Source organism: Tympanuchus pallidicinctus, unplaced genomic scaffold (assembly GCF_026119805.1).
Source record: "Tympanuchus pallidicinctus isolate F22 unplaced genomic scaffold, pur_lepc_1.0 scaffold9, whole genome shotgun sequence".
NCBI classification, from domain to species: domain Eukaryota; kingdom Metazoa; phylum Chordata; class Aves; order Galliformes; family Phasianidae; genus Tympanuchus; species Tympanuchus pallidicinctus.
This window is the reverse complement of record NW_026294813.1, coordinates 21622328-21641783: the sequence shown is the minus strand read 5'-3', so window position 1 is coordinate 21641783 and position 19456 is coordinate 21622328. Positions and strand designations below refer to the sequence as shown.

Genomic DNA, 19456 nt, shown 5'->3' with positions numbered 1-19456 from the left:
CAGTGCTGCATGGATGCTCTCTTTCATAAATCCAAATTTGTGTTTTCCAGTGTAACTAATGTACTCAAACAGGATCTTCCATGTCATGTGAATGAAGAGTCATCAAAAAATATATAACCTGTCTGCGTGAGTATCTCTGTAATGTTCTCTTGCCCTCCTGGCCCTCTGGTACCTGGAAGGAGCGAGTGTCTGGTCATACATCTTTCACTTTCAGAAATGTAAAGTTGTTCCTTTGGGTGTTTTGGGAGACAAATGAATGGTATGTACTGTTTACTGAGCTGCAGAAGGCAGCAAGGGTTGAGTAAGTGCCAGAATGGGTCCTGCTCATGACTGACAGGTGGACACTGCTGAGCAGGAGCACCATACCGTGGGCTGCATCCAAAATAGCTTGGCCAGCAGGCCCAAACATGGTGTGGTACAAGATGCACTCTTGCAAAAGCAGTTTCCTTCTTGTTTTGATGAGGACCAATAATGAAGTGATGAAGAATGAAGGAGCAAAAGATTTAGTAATATAAAGAAAATATCCCAAAAGGTGATGGGAAAAAAATATGATGTGCTCAGAGGGAAGATAAGCCAAAAGACTTAAAACAGGGAAGGAAAAGGAAAAAGGTTATCTCTGTTTGGAAGACCATGGTTAAAGCAGCTGTCCTCTGCGATACGGGGAAGCAAGAGAAGAAAGTGAAAGTGAATGTAAAATGTGTGAAAACAGCAGAAGTTATGAGGAGATGGAGATCAAAGAAATGATGGATCAAAGGGCAGATGGTGTAGAACTGGGAGTGTTAATGAAAATTGCATAGCAACTCCAGGTATAGAAAACTTCCGTACTTTGTTGCCCTGCAGATGATAGAAGCTCCCAAGAAAATCTTGGAAATATGATTACTCAAAACTCAAATGCTCAGGTTTACACTTAACAGCTATTATTTTTAATGCATATGTGTTGCTCATACCAAGCAGCTTTACTACTGTATTTATACACCACTTTTTCCTCGTTTGTAAATAACTTTATTCCTCCTTGAATCTAGCTACCAGTGGCTTGCCAATACAAACCCATCTATCATACCTTTGTGTGGGCAGTAAATTTTAATGCTTAAAGCAGTGTTTTAGAAGTGGAGAAAATAGTAAGAAAAATATGCATCTCTTTCCAAACTTTTGCAAAACTAACATCTGGTTGCAAGGAGATTCATGTCAGGAGAGCCAGATGTCACACAGGTTATACACACAGATCTGTCCCAGGAACTTGGTTGCCACTACTGGGGGCAATGGGTTGTCCTCACCTTCTTCTCTAGTCAACAGAGTTGTAAGCTGTCCCAAATTAGCTATCTATTTCAGCACTGAAACCTTTATTGCCCTGTCTTGAGTCTCTGTCTTGCAATGAATTGTATGAACTCTCTGTGGCTACCAAACTCCAAATTCTGGCCTTTCACTGACTGTCCCTGAACTCAAGTGGGATGTGCCTTGGCCTTAGTGGGACAGCATTTAGAGAGAGTAGAACATCAGGAGATGAGCATCACCTGAGCAAAGAGAAATCTAAAAGTGAGAACAGGCAAGGCAAGTTGAAAAGGTGATTGACATGTCTTCCACTGAGAACAGAATGTCCAGTAACTGTGTGGTCAGATACTTTGGATATTTTTTTTTTGCAAGATATTCAAGTCATGCTCCCATCTCGATTTTTTTTTCAGGAATAAGTCCTACACCACTGTGTGTGGATGTATGTAGATACAGTGATAGTCAGGGTGTTAAATTTGTAGCTCACAGGTGTTCTGGACCATCCTCTTAGCTTTGGGGACACCTGGGGATGTGTCTGCCCTTCCCTGCTCCTTTTTCTAGATGTGTAATCATCTTGCTCTATACATTTGGCTGCAGTGTGTAGCACATTCAATAGACATCACAGTGTCTGCAGTACCAATGCAGAACATCACTAACAGGGTAGAAAGTCCCATGCTGTGCAGGGGAGTGAATTCCAGGATGGATTGCAGTGACAGTGCAGGAGAGGAACAGGGAGGTTGTTTTTATTCTCATCTGTCTGCAATTTCCCATTCTATTTCCTAGGAGCTGTATCCATTTTTGTTATATCTTTAAATACCCTGCTCTGTCTGTGTTTTATAAGGAGCTTATATGGAAATGGGAGTTAATGTGAGACTATTAGAATGGCCACTTTGACAGGGAAGAAAGAATAAAGATTAAGGGGAGAGATTCCCATTTTTCTTCATTTGTTTTAGAATGAAAAGCAACCCATTGTTAGGAGACCATCAAAAGCTCTTCTATAGATCTGAAGTCTGTGCTATTGTGCTGTCTCACATGTTGCTGTGTCTATGCATACTTAGTGCAGTATGATGCAGTGAATGCTGCCTTCACCAGTCACAAGTGCTTAGAGCAATGTAGTCTGGAGTGGATATTTCTTCACAGAGTATCATGTCCTCTCCCACCAAAACTATATCCTATACAGTGTTTTATAGCTTCTCTGTGGCTGAAGAACTGGGACAATTTGCAACAGCTGCTGGAAAATTCCACTTGAAAAAATTCCTTCCTTTCCTTCCCAGCGCACAGTGCCAGGGGCACACTTTTCCTGGTATTATTTTTTTAATCATACTAATGAACAAATCTAGACCTTAGCCTCCCACTGATCTCAGACTTACCCGATTAGACTGATGAGCAATCCAAGAATGATTAAAGTGAGTGTGTGGTGCTGTGCTCTGACAGTGATCCAAGCCTGGGTTTCCCATCTATTTCCAACCTATATTTTATGGTGGTAAGCACGAGAAAGGAAAGCAGAGGTATTCATAGAATGTGTTCATATTTTAAGTCCTAGATCTGCAATCACACACACATGTGGTTTTATTTTACTCAAAAATATAATCTCATTAACCTCACTGGGCTTGAAAGGGGAAAATATTTCCCCTATGCTGCAAGTGCAACTGAGCTGTTTTCCTACATAGTGCTTTTGTTTGATTGCAGGGCTGATTTTGTTGCTCACTTGTATGCCTTGGAATGTGTGGTGAGAAATTCTGATGAGTGATACCAATCTCTCTGCGCTTTGGGCCAACCTTCAAGCTGTGCTGCTCCTTGCTGTACTTTGAAATACAACCATTGTGTGCAGGATTTCATCCAGCCTCAGACTGGATCTCCTTGCCCCAATAGCTGAGGCTCTTGCTGTAGAAAATAAAGCAACGTGAGCACCTCTGTCACATGTTTGCTCTTTCAGCTTTCCCTAATGAGTGAAAAGCATGCAGTGTTCTCACTGGCATCCTGCTTTGGTGATGCCCATGGGTGATATTTGCAGGCAGCAGCCTAGATAGTTGCTCATATTCCTTTATATTTCTGCTCCTCTTTCTACCCCCAACTGAGTACTTCTGGAAAAGGGCAGGGATTGAAATGAAAACTGCAAATTTGTTTTGCTTTGTGTTGAAATGCTACAGGAAGTTGGTCAGGAGGCTCAACCCCAGGTAGACAATTTAACCTTCAGAGCTCATTTGCAAGAGAAACAAATATCTGGACACACTGGCTGGTCTAGAACTTGCTGAGGAGCTGAGAGAGATTCATGCTACCAGCTGAGACGTGTTTGAGGGTATTTATGGTGCGCTGGTGTGAAAGATTGGGGCTGTGCCAAGGTAATTGCTTTTTTGCCTGATTCTTTGTCATTTATCAGTGTTTTTCAAGTCTGTATCATTAACACAGAAAATGGGATCCAGTGCACCCTCAGCAAGTTTGCTGATGACATCAAGCTGAGTGGTGCAAGCGGCATAACAGAAAGAATGGATGGCACCCAGAGGGACCTGGAAAGGCTGGAGAAGTGAGTCCTGATGAGGCTCAATGAGGCAAAGAGAAGGGTACTGCATTGGTTTGGGGCAATCCCATTTATGTGTACAGACTGGGAGAAGAGCTCACTGAGAGCAGCCCAGTAGAGGAAGGCTTTGGGGTCATTGTGGACAAAAAAGCTGGACATGAGCCATCAGTGTGCACTTATAACCCAAAAGGCCAACAGCATCCTGGTCTGCATCAGCTGAGGGGTAGGTGAAGCCCTGGTACTGCTGCTTGGAGCTGTGGGTGCCCATCCCTGGAGATGCCCAAGGCTGTGGATGGGGACCTGGGCAGCTTGAGCTGGTGGATGGCAGCCAGCCCGTGGCAAGGAGTTGAGACAGGATGGGCTTTAAGATCTCAAGCTATGCTCTGATTTTATTATTTTCTTACTCCTTCTTGAGCAATTTTCATTTGTAAGCGTGGTATGATGCTTAGATCCATCTGCTTCTCTTAGAATAAGCAGAGTGAAGGTCTTGAAGCATCAGAGTCCTTTCATTTTGAGAATTTCCCCCTCTAATTCAAAACCTCCTCTAACGTGAACTGGTAACAAAAAGCGTCCTTCCCAGTTGAAGGCATTATTTCCATAGCAAGACAAGGAGAAAGCAGCAGAGAGAAGTTCATTTGCACCTAACAATTCCTAGCAGACATTGCGATAGTTACACTCTGAGAGGGGGGAAATATCTAAGCAGAGCTGCCCTGCTTCCTTGTGGCTGGCATTGTTCTTAGCAGGTGAGTTCTTCCTAGTTGTGGCCAAACTCCGTATGAATTATATCCTTCATGCTAAATGTCAAGATTCAAAAGATTAGGTAATTATCAGTACAATCACTCTTTATACTGGTTATACTTCCTGTACAGCATGGCAAAAACCGAAACTAAGCAAAACCCACAGCAATCCTGAAGGTTTCAGGTTGCCCAGAGGAGCTGTTGGGTGCACCATCCCTGGAGGTTCCCAAGGTCAGGTTGGAGGGGGCCCTGGGCAGCCTGATCTGGTGCAGGGCAGCCAGCCCACTGTAGGGAGTGGGGCAGGGGGGCTGTAATGTCCCTTCTAACCTAAGCCATTCTGTGATACCATGGTTCTATGATTTGATAAAGGGGGTCTGCATTGTTGCACGACTCCAGATGTGTACACTTAAAAAAGCTGGTTTAGGTCCTGACTCTGCAATCTGTTTTTGGGTTTGATCTTAAAATCACCTGGGCTGAATGTTTCCTCCTCCCATTTCAGCTTATCCAAGGCTGTAACCTCTTCACTACTACATTTGGGAGCTCCACTGACAAGAATCTGCCGCCCAGCATCCTGTGACTGCTCATCTGAAATTTTAATTCACCATTTCCCTACCCGGACCTTTGATAGCAAACCATGTGCAAGACTGTTGAGTAGGATTGAGTGGCTGCAGCCAGACCAGCGGGCAGCTGAACCCCAGCAAAAAATTCTGTGGGGCAGGAGACACGGGAATAATAAAAGGTAGAGACTGGGATGACTGTTTGATGTGGGACTGCAAGGACTGGGGAGATTTATGACCATTAGACACAGAAGTAATGACAGTGGTGTAGGAAATGACAGTGAGGCTGTTTATTTGAGTGAGACTTTGGGGTGAAGTCTATTTCCCAAGGAGGTGTCCTTATTTTGAACTGGCTTATTTTTATAAATGTTTAATGCAATGTGATTTCTTTGCTGGCACAGGGAGGGAAGCACCAAAACTCCAGCCTAGCATATATACTTCTTAGGATTCAGATATCTCCTTTATTGTATATGCCAAAAACAAGAATGCAAATAGCACACTTGAAAAATTTGTGAACTTTGAATAGCGTCTATTTGATGTAGGGAAAAAAAACAACATCAACAGCAAACAGAGCTGTTCCGATAATGACATAAATTAGGTTTTTTTGGCAAGGACTGCTATAAATGATAATGGCAGAAGCATGATATGCATATTCCAACTGTTATACATGACATATTACCAAATAACTTACTTTGCACGGGGTAATGGGGAGACTGAATTCTCTGGGTAGGGCAGAATGAAGAATTAATGCTGAGTGATGTGCAAAGTCTTCCTAATGGCTGAGACGTGGCCTTCATCATTCATTGTTTTTCTGTTCTGTGCATATGGTTTCTTTACAGTACTGCTGAAATGGCTCTGTTGCTCAGCAACAGCAAGCTGAAATAGCACCAGTCAGAGAAAATCTGCTGATTTACACTGGTCATAAAGTGTGTCTTCTTACCAGAGTGCAGATTTTGACAGAAGAGTGAAAGCCAGCCCTTGCCTTTGACCTTTTGTATTCACGGTACCAGCTGGGGAGATATCAGTCCAGATAAAGAAAGCTAGCCTTTACCTGAGTTTTTGGCAGATGGACTGGTGCATCCTCTGGGCGGAGCAGAACTTACTCTGACACCAGTCTGGAGAGTCAGTGGCTTCTCTAGGATTGAGTTCTGACTTTCTGGGCTCAAGGAGGGCTTCAGCCCTGTCTGTAGGTCTGCAGGCACAAAACCATGCCTTTGGCATGCCTTAGACAGGAGCAGGCTTGGCTCTTGTGCTTACTGAACGTTACTATTGCAGCCAAATGCCATAAGTGTAATGAACAGAAGTTAGAAGTTTCCTAAATATCTACACTCCTGCCCTGATTACATAATTTTACTTCTCTACTTTTCTTAGCTATTTAGGTAATTTAAGAGAGAGCCTCACTTTGGAAACACAGAATCACAGGGTCTGGGAGGGATTCTCTGGAGATCACTGAGTCCAACTCCCTTCACTAATGCATGTTTCCTGCACTAGATTGCAAGAGGAACTATGCAGGTGGGATTTGAATACCTCCAGGGAAGGAGATGGAAGAGCTTAGAGACAATAAATAGAGAGAAACTTATACCAAACTCAAATAAATGTTTGTTTAAAAAAAACCCAAAAAACTCCATGTGGTATAATGCGGTTATTTACCAATTAAAATACAGTAAATAACACATTTTACAAGCAATCTCCAGGATGTCAGTCATACAGAAAAACTGTAAAATACATGAAAATGCAAAGGTTCATCAGAAAATGCTGCCAACAATTCATCCCAAACGCTTCTCTCTTGGGTCTTTTTGGTGCTCATAAAAAGGTGGTATTTTTTTTTTTTCCCAAGCTCAAAAATCAGCAGTATGAATTGTAAGCTACTTTTCTTTTATCTCTGCCTCAACAGGAACAGGAGTGACATTATGATCAGTGGTTGACAACTCTGCCTTTGTCAGGGGAGTTGGATCCAGGTGAACTTTAAGGTCCCTTCCAACCCAAAGCATTCTATGATTCTATGATTGAAGTGCATAGGCTAATGCCAACTGAATGATCTAAGCATGGAGGAAAATATCTGTGGTGAAAATGTATCTGGCCCGTATTCTCTAACTGGTATCTTTGCTACCAATTATTGCCACAGATCTATGTTCAGTACCAGCTGTGCATCTCTTGGAGGTCTGATTAATCAATCCCATTATGAATGATCCGGTGTGCTGGTAGAAGTTATGATGTTGGGTAACTCCCATTGCCTTTTATAAAGGCCTTGAGGTAAAACTGAATGCTCATATTCCCCTAACTGCTTTGCATGACATCATTACTTGAAGTTGATTACATCAATTCAGAGGCTGAGAAAATCAGGTCAAGTTAGTTCTGCTTGTGGGTTGGGCTAAACAGAGCCATTCTTTTTTCATAGAGAAGAGGTAGCAGTGGCTTTGCTGCTGTCCCCTCCTTTGCTAACCCATAACCAAGTTTGAGTATTAAGTGAAATGCTGATATAAACATAAAATCATTGTATTTATTATTATAGAAAAACGTTCTTTTTACTGGCATCTACATTCTTGGCCTTGAATTTTCTGTGCAACAGGGTAGGATTGAAACAATTTTTTTCACGAACTGTTGTAATCTAGTACAAACTAGAACACCTCAAATCTGGGGCTTATAGGCAATTCCTTCTTTCTCCTTATTTTGACTTTCATGACAAGACTTGCGAGTATTAGCAAAGCTGCTTGCAATTCATCTGTGTCCATCACATGTGTGATGGTTATTAATTCACAGCTTTCTCCACTGGGCTTGAAGATTTTCCAGGAAGATTTCTTCATTTCCTATTTCCTACTTAGCAAATGGTACTCTTTGTTCCAGTTCTCTGCCACTATGAAGCTCTCTAAGGTGAATCCTATTGCTGTAGTAAGCTGGTCTTTAAGCCTTTAAATAGTACTCCTAATAAAGAGCTGAGATATGCTCTGATCTTCGTTACTTTACATCTGATTACAGTGACTCAGATTTCACAAATAGAATTTTCTTTGCCACCTCTGAGTCACTTCCCCACTTTTTAAAACTCAAGTGTCTTTCCAGGCATATGTGCTTCTAAACTGTGACAGGTTGGTCTTATGAAAATCCTTCCAGCACAGCAATTTTCTATCTAATCAGGGCAGAACAAAAAATTGTGATGGAAAAAGTCTCCCTGTTCAAAGATGATGGGGCTTTTGGGGTTTTTGGTCTTTTTTTTTACTTTAGAGCACAAAAATATGTATGTATGTATGTATGTATGTATGTATTTATTTATTTATTCTTTTTAGGAGGGAACCTTGTGCTCCTGCCTTACAATCTGTGAGGGATGTCTCTTATTCCGGCTTTATACGTCACAGCAAGACATGTGATGTTTCTTCATCTTCAGATAATATGCTCGATTGGCTTCTGGATAGGTGACTTTGGAGAGCGGAAGCTTGTAGATGGCTGAGTGGTTTGTGGTCATTAACAGAAAGGTCAGCGCGGATAAACAGAAAGACCAGGTTCCTGGTGGCACCCCGAACTGCACAGAAAAACACAAAACACATATTTTACTGCCTGTCTTTCATTTGGACTCTCTGTCACAGGAATAAATTGGAATAAATTTTTTCAAGGAAATCTTGGCTTGGCTTTGTACGGAAGATCTCTGTGGCAATGTAGACTTTGTGTATGAGATTTTGATGTTGTTCACTGGCCTTTAGCATCTATTAGCTTTGGTGAGAAGGATGATTTCTCTGTGCACCTGCAGAGACTATGGATGGACCTAAGATAGGACCTAAGACTTTGGCTTCATCAGGGGAAGATCATGCTGATCCAATCAGGTGGCCTTCTATGGTAGAGTGACAGCATGGACAAGGGAAAGGTGACTTTCCCAGGTCATTCACCTGGACTTGAGCAAGGCCTTCGACATGGTCCCCCACCACATCCTTATCTCCAAATTGGTGAAGTGTGGATTTGATGGGTGGATCACTCAACAGATAAGAAACTGGTTGAAAGGCCACAGACAGAGGGTGGTCATCAATGGCCAGGTGTCCAGGTGGAGGCCTGGAGCCGGTAAGGCTCTGTCATGGGACTGGTGCTCTTTGACATCTTTAGCAGTGACATCGATGACGGAATTGAGTGCACCCTCAGCATGTTTGCTGACAACACCAAGCTGAGTGGTGTGGTTGACACGGTGGAAGGAAGGAATGCCATTTAAAGGACCTCAACAGGCTGGAAAGGTGGGCCCATGTGAACCTGATGAGGTTCAACACAGCACAGTGCAAGGTTTTGCACTTGGGCCGGAGGAATCCCAGGCATCCATGCAGACTGGAAGGAGCGGTCCTTGAGAGCAGCCCTGCAGAGAAGGACCTGGGGGTCCTGATAGATGAAAAGCTGAACATGAGCCAGCAGTGTGCATTGCAGCTTGGAAAGCAAATGGCATCCTGGGCTCCATCAGCAGAGGGGTGGCCAGCAGGGACAGGGAGGTGATCGTCCCCCTCTGCTCTGCTCCTGTGAGGCCCCATCTGCAGTGCTGTGTCCAGGTCTGGAGCCTCCAGTACAAAAAGGACAGGGAGCTGATGGAGAGGATCCAGAGGAGCCACAGAGATGATCAGGGGACTGGGGCACCTCCCCTATAAAGACAGGCTGAGGGACCTGGGCTTGTTCAGCCTGGAGAAAAGAAGGCTGCAGGGTGACCTCATTGCAGCCTTTCAGTGCCTAAAGGGAGCCTGCAAACAGGAGGGGAGTCAGCTCTTGGAAAGGGTAGATAACTGCAGGACAAGGGGAAATGATTTGAAATTGAGGGAGAGAAGATTTTGGTTGGATGTCAGGGAGAAGTTCTTTCCTATGAGAGTGGTGAGGTGCTGGAACAGCTGCCCAGAGAGGCTGTGGATGCCCCGTCCATCCCTGGAGGTGTTCAAGGCCAGGTTGGATGGGGCCCTGGGCAGCCTGCTATTAAATGGAGGAGGTTGGTATTAAATTGGTGGAGGTTGGTGGCCCTGCTTGTGGCAGGGGAGTTGGAACTTCATGATCCTTGAGGTCCCTTCCAACCCTGGCCATTCTGTGATTCTGTGAAGATAGGAGTGCACACAGAAACGTTCATTTACCTTAACTTTGTGCTGTTCTCCTGACTGACTTTTTGTACTTGGTCAAAGGAACTAAACTGAATTTAAGGTTTTTTTACACACGTGGACAAACCTTTTCTCATCTACTTCAGGCAGAAAGTATGGCCTGTGGAAGATCATACAAGCTTCTAGGAAGAAAAATTGTAAATTTAAGTGGGAACACCATCCCCTGGATAGCCCATGATTCCTCATTCAGATCTATTCTGCCTTCGGCTGAATTGCTTTTTGGATCTTCATGTTTCACCTCAGAAGTCAGGAAAACATAGTATGTGTTTAAACCTGTTTTTGGAAACGAAACCTTAGCTAATAAACTACTTACCACAGACAACATATTCGTCATTGTCGCTCCCAGATAGGCACTGAAGAGTGCTGTGGAAAAAAAAAGATAATTTCAGGTGAGTTTGGTTGCTCATAGCATGGAGGAGACCAGCAGGAAGAAACATCTCTCACGCTGCCTTGGGTAGTTCAACCAGTGCTTATGAAAATGGCTGGGAAGCCCTCTCTTAAAAATCTTTCCTTTGCAGCATGCCCTCCAACCTCCTGTGGAAAGGGCAAAACAAAGAAGACATGGAGTGATAAAAAGTGTGAATATGGAAATAGAATCTTCTGAAACATGCACTGACAAGGAAATAGGTTGATGGATGGAGTTAAATGGGAAAATAACCCTTCCATTTCTCCTGCCTCTAGGGCTAGAAGGTGGGTCAATGAGATACAAAGCTAAATCTTTTTTATATGCACACTGAATGAGCAATAGTTTAACTCCCAGCTCACTGTGATATTGAAATTTCATACTGAATTGCCTTATAAATAATTCTTCAATCATTCTGTGTTGCTTAGCTCATGCCTCTGGTATCCATTTCAGTAGACTGGGAAAATTATGCTGCCTAATTCCAGATGCAGACTGATCTTGAGCTCCAGTTTTCTTAGTGTACATAATTAGTCTCAAAATGAAGCATCTGATTTCAAAGATGTTAGTTAATCTACTGATTGCTTCTTTTGTTTTGAACACAGCTCTTAGCTGCAAGTCAACACACTGTTTTTATCTTGTCAGGGTGCATTAGAGCAACAGCTCTAACATCCACCTCCACCGTCTGTCTGTCTAGCCCATGTCTGTCCAAAAGTGGCTATGAGAGGCTATCCACCTCTATCCATAGAGGTGGATACTAGTCCACCTCTAGTATCAGTGCATCCTGTCTTGTTTCAAAAGGAAGTCATGTTAGTAATGAAAATCCATAGGGTATACATACCACAGGCAATTGCCAGCAAATGTGTCTGCCAGGTGAATGCGTAGAACATGCCCCCAATGGCAATGCATGAGAGGGAGCTGTTGTAGCTCCATAAACCAGAGTAGATCGTGCTAAAAGGTGTTGCTAAGCTCAGTGCTGCCAAAAAAAAAAAGTCAAAAATATATCATTTCTTAGCCAAACAGCTGAGAAATAGCCCAAACTCTGTTTTGGGGAGCTCAAGCTTGCATGTCTATGCTGAATTCTGGTTTGCTGCCATGTTGTGACAGTCCAAGACTAAAGACACTTCAGACTAATGTACTCGCTGTGGATTTTCCCTGGTACTGCTGAGCTGAATTTGGCCTTACAGTTGCAGCAGCAGATATATTAGTCAGCGAGTGCACATTTAAACTCTGAACGAGTCCCTAAGGCCTGCACAGTCAGACTTGTGGCAATGACTTTTACTAAGCTGCTCCTAAAAACATCAAGATATATCCAGAAATGAAGTATTTCAGGATAGAAAGCCATTTCAGCCAAAAGTGCATTACTTTCTTCCGAAGATTTCCACCGTCGTAAAATGGGGTAAGAGAATGTGGAAGTCAGTCAAAAGAATTCTTAAAACAGAAGAGCTCGTTTTTTTTTCAAGCAATATTTCTCCAGTGGAAAACACATTTGCAACTATAAATGTTCCAGCCACTCTTCTTCCTCTTTTATTCTCTGTATATACCTGTGGATCAAATAAAGTCCTTACCTGCCAACATCCCCACTGCTGATCCGACTGCTGCATGCAGGCAGATGAGTGGAGATGAGATAAATAGAGCAAGCAGGAAAATCCCCCCAGTCCAGGGATTATCACAGCCATAAACCTGGCCCACCCCAATTGGAATGGATTGCAGCAGCTGAGTGAATGAAAGAGAAAAAAAAGACATTTTTTTTTTTTTTCTTAATCCTCTTTGTTGCTTTGTTTTAAAAAAAAAACAACAAAAAAACCAACCACCAAAAAACCAACAAAATCAAGCCAAACCTAGTTTAGATGGTCGCTTTCAACCTAGTTTGGCTGAGAGGTAGAAATTCTGTTTGTTTCAGGAGGTTTTATGAAAATGGTGGCTTGGATGGGAAGAAAATGATGGACCATTCCCAAAGGAGTGGATGTTTCCCTGCTTTGGACAGGAGAGAAGAACCCAGATTGGCTGCAGGTATAGAGATGGTTTAGAGAAAATTTCCTTCAAACTGCTCTGTTCCATCAGCGTGGAATGGTTCGTTTATAGTACCCATAAAATTATGTGTCACGGTAAAGGTTCTTTTGGAAATGCAACCTGTGTGGTTTGCTATTTAGTGCCAATTAACTTCCTTAATCACTCCCTGGGAACCCCTTAAAATAGACCACTGAGCCTTAGGGGAAAGTGCTAACTCTTCTGTCTGCTGTTTACTGTGCTATGCAGCAGAATAAAATGCTTCTTTGGAAAGGTCCCACTTGATTATTAACTAAAAAAAGTTTGTAACATTTCTGTCTTAGTAATATCTGCTTTATCATGCCTTCTCAGAAAGACTGCTTTCTGATGCATTTTTACAAGTACTCTGAGTGGAAAGCTAAAAATGACTTATGAGTTAACTGAGCCTTAGCATAGCCTTTGCTATGAGGTGGTCATCAGTATCTGCACAGTAATGGATAAATATGTTGCAGACAGCCTTTGAAGACTGTACTATAAATATTTAGATTCAACTGCAAGGAAATGATACTATATCCCCCAAAATTCTCTTGTTTTCAGGATATCAGAAATCTCAGTTCCTGGAGTAAAGCCTTATGTATTGGATAAGACCTATTTTGTAAGTGCAGTGTAAATGTATTGCCAGGCCTTATGATGGTGATGTAAAGGGGGATAAGACGGTTCCATAATGCTTTTAATGGAGAAAGCTGTTTAGGGCATTCTACCATTGACATGTCAGCGTCTGTCCAGGTGATGTTTGGTGTTGATGTTGCAGGCTGAATGACGGTTGTAGGGAAGAAGAGGTTATGGGGTCCTGATGCAGCCAGATAGAGGGTCAAGGCCAAGTTGAAAGGCAAGGTGAAAACAGGCAGATCCCACTTAGAGAAGACTGAACCTAAAGCGCTGGTGAAAACAGGGCTGAAAGAAGAACAAAATGGTCTCACTAGGAGATCAGCAAATTCCCTGCCTTCCACAGGTCACTTAGCAATGTATAGATTCCTGCTGTGCTATGCAATATGGTACGTGGTGAATTTGGTGAACCTGAGGGGACTAGGGTCCTCTGGTCCTCCACTGGTGCGGAGTTATTCCCCAGATCAATAGCTGTGCTTAGTTTTTTATTTAATTTTTATTTTCTGAAATACCTGATATGGATTCTGTAGAGGGTACTAATGCCAGGTCTAACTGAACTGGAAAGAAGGCTGTGTGCCTTTGTTCAACCTTAGGGATTGGGTCCATCAGAAGGCAGATATCAAAGGCATACTTATTAAGGTGAGTATAACACTACATAAACTTCTGGCAGATGGATAATATATGGGATCTAGAAATCTCCAACTAGATATCTGGGGACCAAAGACCAGCTTTCAATATTTTCATTATCCAAACACCTGGCAGACTATGGTGCCACATATATCAGTAAAGTATTATTAGCTCTTTGTTTCCATAACCATCAAACATCATATCTTGTGACTACTGAGCAGCCTTTGTGCCTGGTGAGGTAAATTTTCACTGCACTTTTATACAGCAACTTAAATAGATGAAATGCTTGTGGTTGATGATGGCAGGGAATCACAGAATCATGGAATCATAGAATGGCCTGGGTTGAAAGGGACCACAACGATCATCTAATTTCACCTGAGACAAGAATGAACTGATGCATCACATGGCTAACGTTTAGGGCACTGAATTACATAGGACCTGCCATCAATTTTCCTTTTGCTCGTTCTGTTTATTTATGATTATGGGAGTACTACACCTGTTTAAAAGTATAAATTGTAATCCAAGATTTAGAAGCACATACATGCCAGTCATGTTTCTTTTCCTTTGTAGAGTGTATAGCACATAAAGACACAATGGCTCAACCATTCCTTCAGTTAGGAAACCCTGGGGCTGGAGTAAGAAGCAGAGATGTCTCACTTACCATGTCATTGACACCAGTGCCACCGGCAGTAGAAGCCACCAATGGTAATCTCCCTTAGCAGAGAAGACTGCTATGAGCAATCCCACCAAGACCCCATTATAGCCATACAAGCCTGCTGCTATGGCCGATCTGAAGAGAAAAAAAACAAACAACTGTCTTGAAATCTTTTCCCTGCAGGTGCTTCACCTGCATCATCCCTTCCTATCCCATATAACCAAGACTCTCTGATGCTGACCTGCCAAGGCTTGTGTACTGACCTTCAGCTTCACACACCTGAGCACACACTTGAATCCTTTAAGCACACCCTACTCTTTCCACAGTTCTTATTCAGTGTCCTCGCAGACCAGTTGTAGCTGGTGTTGTTGAGAAGATCAGTCTAGCCCTAACAGTTTCAACTAAGGATAGGTGCTCCTTTCATCCACGATTCTTATTTCACATGTATGCGGAAGTCTAATACAGTTTGACACATTACCTGTCTTGACCCAGAATAAGTGCTGTTAAGGTTGAGACAACTGTTCCTAAGCAGCCTGTGAGTGTCCACCATGGGTTCTGCACCAGGAAACCAGCAACTACGATCAGACCACTGAGGGGATTATTGACAAACATCACCTGGGAGATCCCACGCAGCACCCAGTCAACAAACTGGATCATGATGGGCTTATCTGGAAGAGATCAAATTAAGTAATACAAATAACTAAAAGCACACGGGTGAGACTGATTTGGGATAGGTTATTTATTTTTAAACTCGTAAACAGTTTTGGCAGAGTGACTTTGGCAGCATGACCAAAGCAATGAATCAAAAAGACTCTAAAACCTGACTGAGAATGATTATGGTCTGTATTGAAGTCTTGCATCTGGAAAGCTGAGACGAGCAGAGTGGTTGCCAGAGTCCCGTGCTGAAGAGTATCCTGGACCAGTTTCATATACACTGCCTAATTTATGAGGCCTGTGCCTCAGATGGCAAATTGTACGTGTAGCCAATTGCTGATTTATTATGGGGACCAAAGACACTTACCTATGTGTAATTTGGCTTCACAGTGGCATTAGGCTTGATAGAAATGGATCAGCTGGTAGGGGAGGGAATATTCTGAAGAACGGCAGGGCACAGAATAACCATCCTAGCCTGTGTTCTTTGGGACTACATTCATTTTGTCCGTGGCATGTCAGGAGGCAAATGTCACCTCAGCCATCCTCAAGATTTAAGCAGCAGATGTGGCTCTCTGCACAAAGCTGCATTTTTCCCATAGCACAGAAATAATTCAGGGCAGATATCATTTCTGTTCTGCTCCAGCTTGAATCCTGTTACTGAGAAGTTAGTTATTACTCTTTTAATATAATTCTTCTTTGGACTCCCCCAATTAGTTATGGTGAAATAATAGCTTTACCTTTCAGCCAGGCACCAAATTCCTTCATGTCTCCTGTGATGTACCCAACAGCTCTGCAGACTCTCTTTCCACCTCTACTTAACTGACTTTGCTTCTTTGGCTTTCTTTCCCCCCTGGTTTCTATCTTGACATCAACGCTGTTTTCCATGGTGAGGATCTGAGCCTTTGGTAGAATCCAAGGAAAAACAAATAGCATGCAATTCATTGCAATGACTCTTACTGGTGTCTGCTTGTCCTTTTTTCTACATGTTATTTCTCAAATAGAATCATAGAATCATCATAGAATCATAGAATGGCTTGGGCTGGAAGGAACCTCAAGGATCACCAAGCTCCAACTTCCCTGCTGCATTCAGGGCAAACAGCCTCCCTATTTAATATCAGACCAGACTACCCAGTACCTCATCCAACCTGGCCTTGAACACCTCCTGGGACAGGGCATCCACAACCTCTCTGGACAGCTGTTCCAGCACCTCACCATTGTCCTGGTAAAGAAATGTTTGTTTTTTTTTTTTTCTGGAGCTGAAAGAGGAAAATCCTTTGTCTGAACACCTGATTCCCAGGTTTCCTTGAGCATGGTTTCTCTCTTCATGCTCACTTGGGACTTTCCAGACATTCATACAGCCATGGATTTGAACACTCAAAGGAACCACTGCCATTATGTCAGTGTTATTTCACCTGATCTTAACGCCCTGATCAACTGTATTACTTTTTTTTTTTTTTTTTTTTTTCAGAAATCAAGCAGTTCTAATTTAAATGGTGACTTTAAGCAGAGAAAGGTGGCATTAACAGACACTGGCTTCACACAAGTTGAAGTTCATCTCAAAACCCAACTTGTTAAGAGTTTCTATCACACTTAAGAAACTGCTTCAATTATTCCATACACCTCACACAGCTCTAGACAACTTCATTCAGTCAAATGGCTCAGAGGATTGCACCTAACTGTAAAAACTGCTTATAAAAAATGCCTCATAGCTGATTTGTTACTTGTTTTAAGGGCCAGTTCTCAACATGAACTCGGCAAGTTAAAAGCATCCAAACCTTGCCCTGGAGTATGCTCAGTTTTTTGAGGAGGAAAAGAACTAATTGTTGGTCGTTGTTTAGACAAAGAAGATAAAGACCATAGAACCATAGGACCATAGAATCATAGGACCACAGAATGACCTGGGTTGAAAAGGACCACAATGCTCATCCAGTTCCAATCACCCTGCTACGTGCAGGGTCAACAACCAGCAGACCAGGCTGCCCAGAGCCACATCCAGCCTGGTCTTGAATACCTCCAGGCAGGGATGGGGCATCCACAGCCTCCTTGGGCAACCTGTTTCAGTGCCTCACCACTCTCTGGGTGATGAGATGAGATAGAATGTTGAATAAATATAGAAACAGAGATGCCTTGGTTCTCCCCAGTGAGTGCAAGAAGTAAAGAACTTTGGCTGTGAGTTAGTAGTTTAAGTAAGGTGATAGATGCACTGAAGTATTGCAGTTGGTGCTCAACTTGCTCAACTTGCATCTTTAGTAAAAGCCTTCTTGGCAGCTGAAGAAAAGAATCTGTATTTCAGAAATAGGGGTGAAAAACAATTAAAGCAGCCTCCTTCCTGGGCATTATGCTTGCAGATGGGTGGAGGATGTACATCCTGGCCAGTTCCCTGTTACTGCAGATATTATACATAACAATGAGCATTTTATGTCTTTGGGAAATTCCCAACTAATTCAAGGATAAGACCAACATGAAACTAGCTGAAGGCAGGACCAGTATGTAGAAGAATGTGGAATCTGCCTTTGGGTAGGACACAAGGGCAAGGAGCTTAGCTTGAGGAGGGAGAAATGAAAAAGATGAGAGCATTGTTAGGGACAATGTCTCAGTGCTGGAGGGCTTTTTCCTGGCTCAGTTATAATTCATTACTTTGATTCATTAACCTTCGCTTTTACCATATTTTATTCTGAAATAATGGAATAAGTGAATTGGATGCACTTTCACTTAAATCAAAATTTCCAGCCAAGATAAATGCTCTTCATTTGGTGAAAGTGCATTTACATTTTCAATTTAAAGAGTCTTTCTCCTTAGGTAACTTAGGCTCTCTCTGACACTAACTCGTAAAACCACACGCTGTTGCTATTGTACTTTCAAAGAGATGCTCTGTGTCCATGTTTCCCTGCATCCTGAGTAGATACTTTTATTGAGAAGATGAGATATGGAGATGCTCTCCCATGTGGAGTGAAAAGTGCTGGAGCCACTTTCTGGTCCACTTGAACAGTGGAATTCTGTAGTGAGCGTCTGAATGGAGCTTTATTTCTTTCTCATTTTTACCCTGCAGTATGTAATAACTGCATACTCCAAGCCCTTTTATTTTAGATTGGATATAAGAAGATTTACAGTAAAGGTGGAGAGGCAGTGGCACAGATTGTCCAGAGGTGTGGTGGATGCTGGAGACGTTCAAGGTCAGGCTGAGCACCTGATGGAACTGTGGGTGCTCTGCAGCAGGAAGTTAGATTAGATGGCCCTTATGGACCCCTTCCAATTCAAACTATAAGTTTGGTTGTGATGTGTGCTGTGCAGCTTGCACAAACTTTGGAAGGCAGCACTGCACAGTGTAAGCCTAATCTTGGAAAATTACCCAATACCTGCTTTGCACCAGGGTGAGTTTAGGTTGGATATTAGGAAAAACTTTACAGAAAGAGTTGTTAAGCAGTGGAATAGGCTCCCCAGGGAGGTGGTTCAGTCACCATCTCTGGATGTGTTTAAAAACTGTTTAGGTATGGTGCTCAGGGACATGATTTAGTAGAGGGTTGTTAGAGTTAGGGTAGCATAGTTGGATTGTGGTTGGACTTGATGATCTTTAAGGTCTTTTCTAACCTGAGCAATTCTATAAATTCATTTGCTCTGGATTTTAATGGACTGAAATGAAGTCAGCTCAGTGAACTGGCATGGCAAAAAGGCCAGATGAGCCACTTCCATTATTCTGGTCTGAATTTCATCTCTGATGAAGGCTGTGTCAAAACCTTGCATATCTGTTCTTCCAGAATATTTTAAATGAGAATGCTTTGGAGGTGATCATGGGCATCACCTGGTCAAATTCATATCATTTTTTCCCTGCCTGTCAAGTGATGTGTCTCCCAAGGTGAGATGCTGGAGGGACATCACATGGACATCAGTCCAACTTTTCTATTACACAACACATGCTACAGTGGAAGGGTGTAATTATGAAACACCCCAGCACTTGCAGAGCAGCCTGGTGGTTAAACCAGACACACACTTTGGGTTTTTGTGACACAGTGGAGGTCCATACCCAGTTCTGTTGCTGGCAACCTGAACCACACCCCAGAAGCTGCATGGTGGTTTCCTCCTGTGTAGTGGTTCAGCTGCCACTGACTGTGGTGACAGGTATTTCTGTCCCTTGGAAACTCTTTTCTGTCCAGAAACCCACAGTATGGAGGACATAGCTACTCAGTCATCCTGAAAAAGTATGAAGTACCAGTGAGCCACTTGGAAAATGGCAGCAGCAGAGGTAGAAGAGAACCTGTGGGTCTCTTCAAACAGCTTGTGAAATTAT

At 42.8% G+C, this 19456-nt stretch overlaps 1 protein-coding gene across 1 annotated transcript in view; it reads right to left on the bottom strand.

The window, feature by feature from the left end:
- Positions 1–6787: 6787 nt before the first annotated feature.
- The window catches only part of SLC14A2 (solute carrier family 14 member 2), a 34687-nt gene continuing 22018 nt past the window's right edge, over positions 6788–19456 (bottom strand). Inside the window, exons 9-16 of the mRNA XM_052670004.1 lie at positions 15909–16071; positions 14996–15185; positions 14524–14652; positions 13331–13523; positions 12149–12296; positions 11422–11556; positions 10494–10543; positions 6788–8592 (exon numbers count right to left, since the gene is read on the bottom strand). Coding sequence (XP_052525964.1) covers positions 8416–8592; positions 10494–10543; positions 11422–11556; positions 12149–12296; positions 13331–13523; positions 14524–14652; positions 14996–15185; positions 15909–16071 — 1185 coding nt within the window. The 3' untranslated portion in view covers positions 6788–8415. The remainder of the gene's footprint in view (positions 8593–10493; positions 10544–11421; positions 11557–12148; positions 12297–13330; positions 13524–14523; positions 14653–14995; positions 15186–15908; positions 16072–19456) is intronic.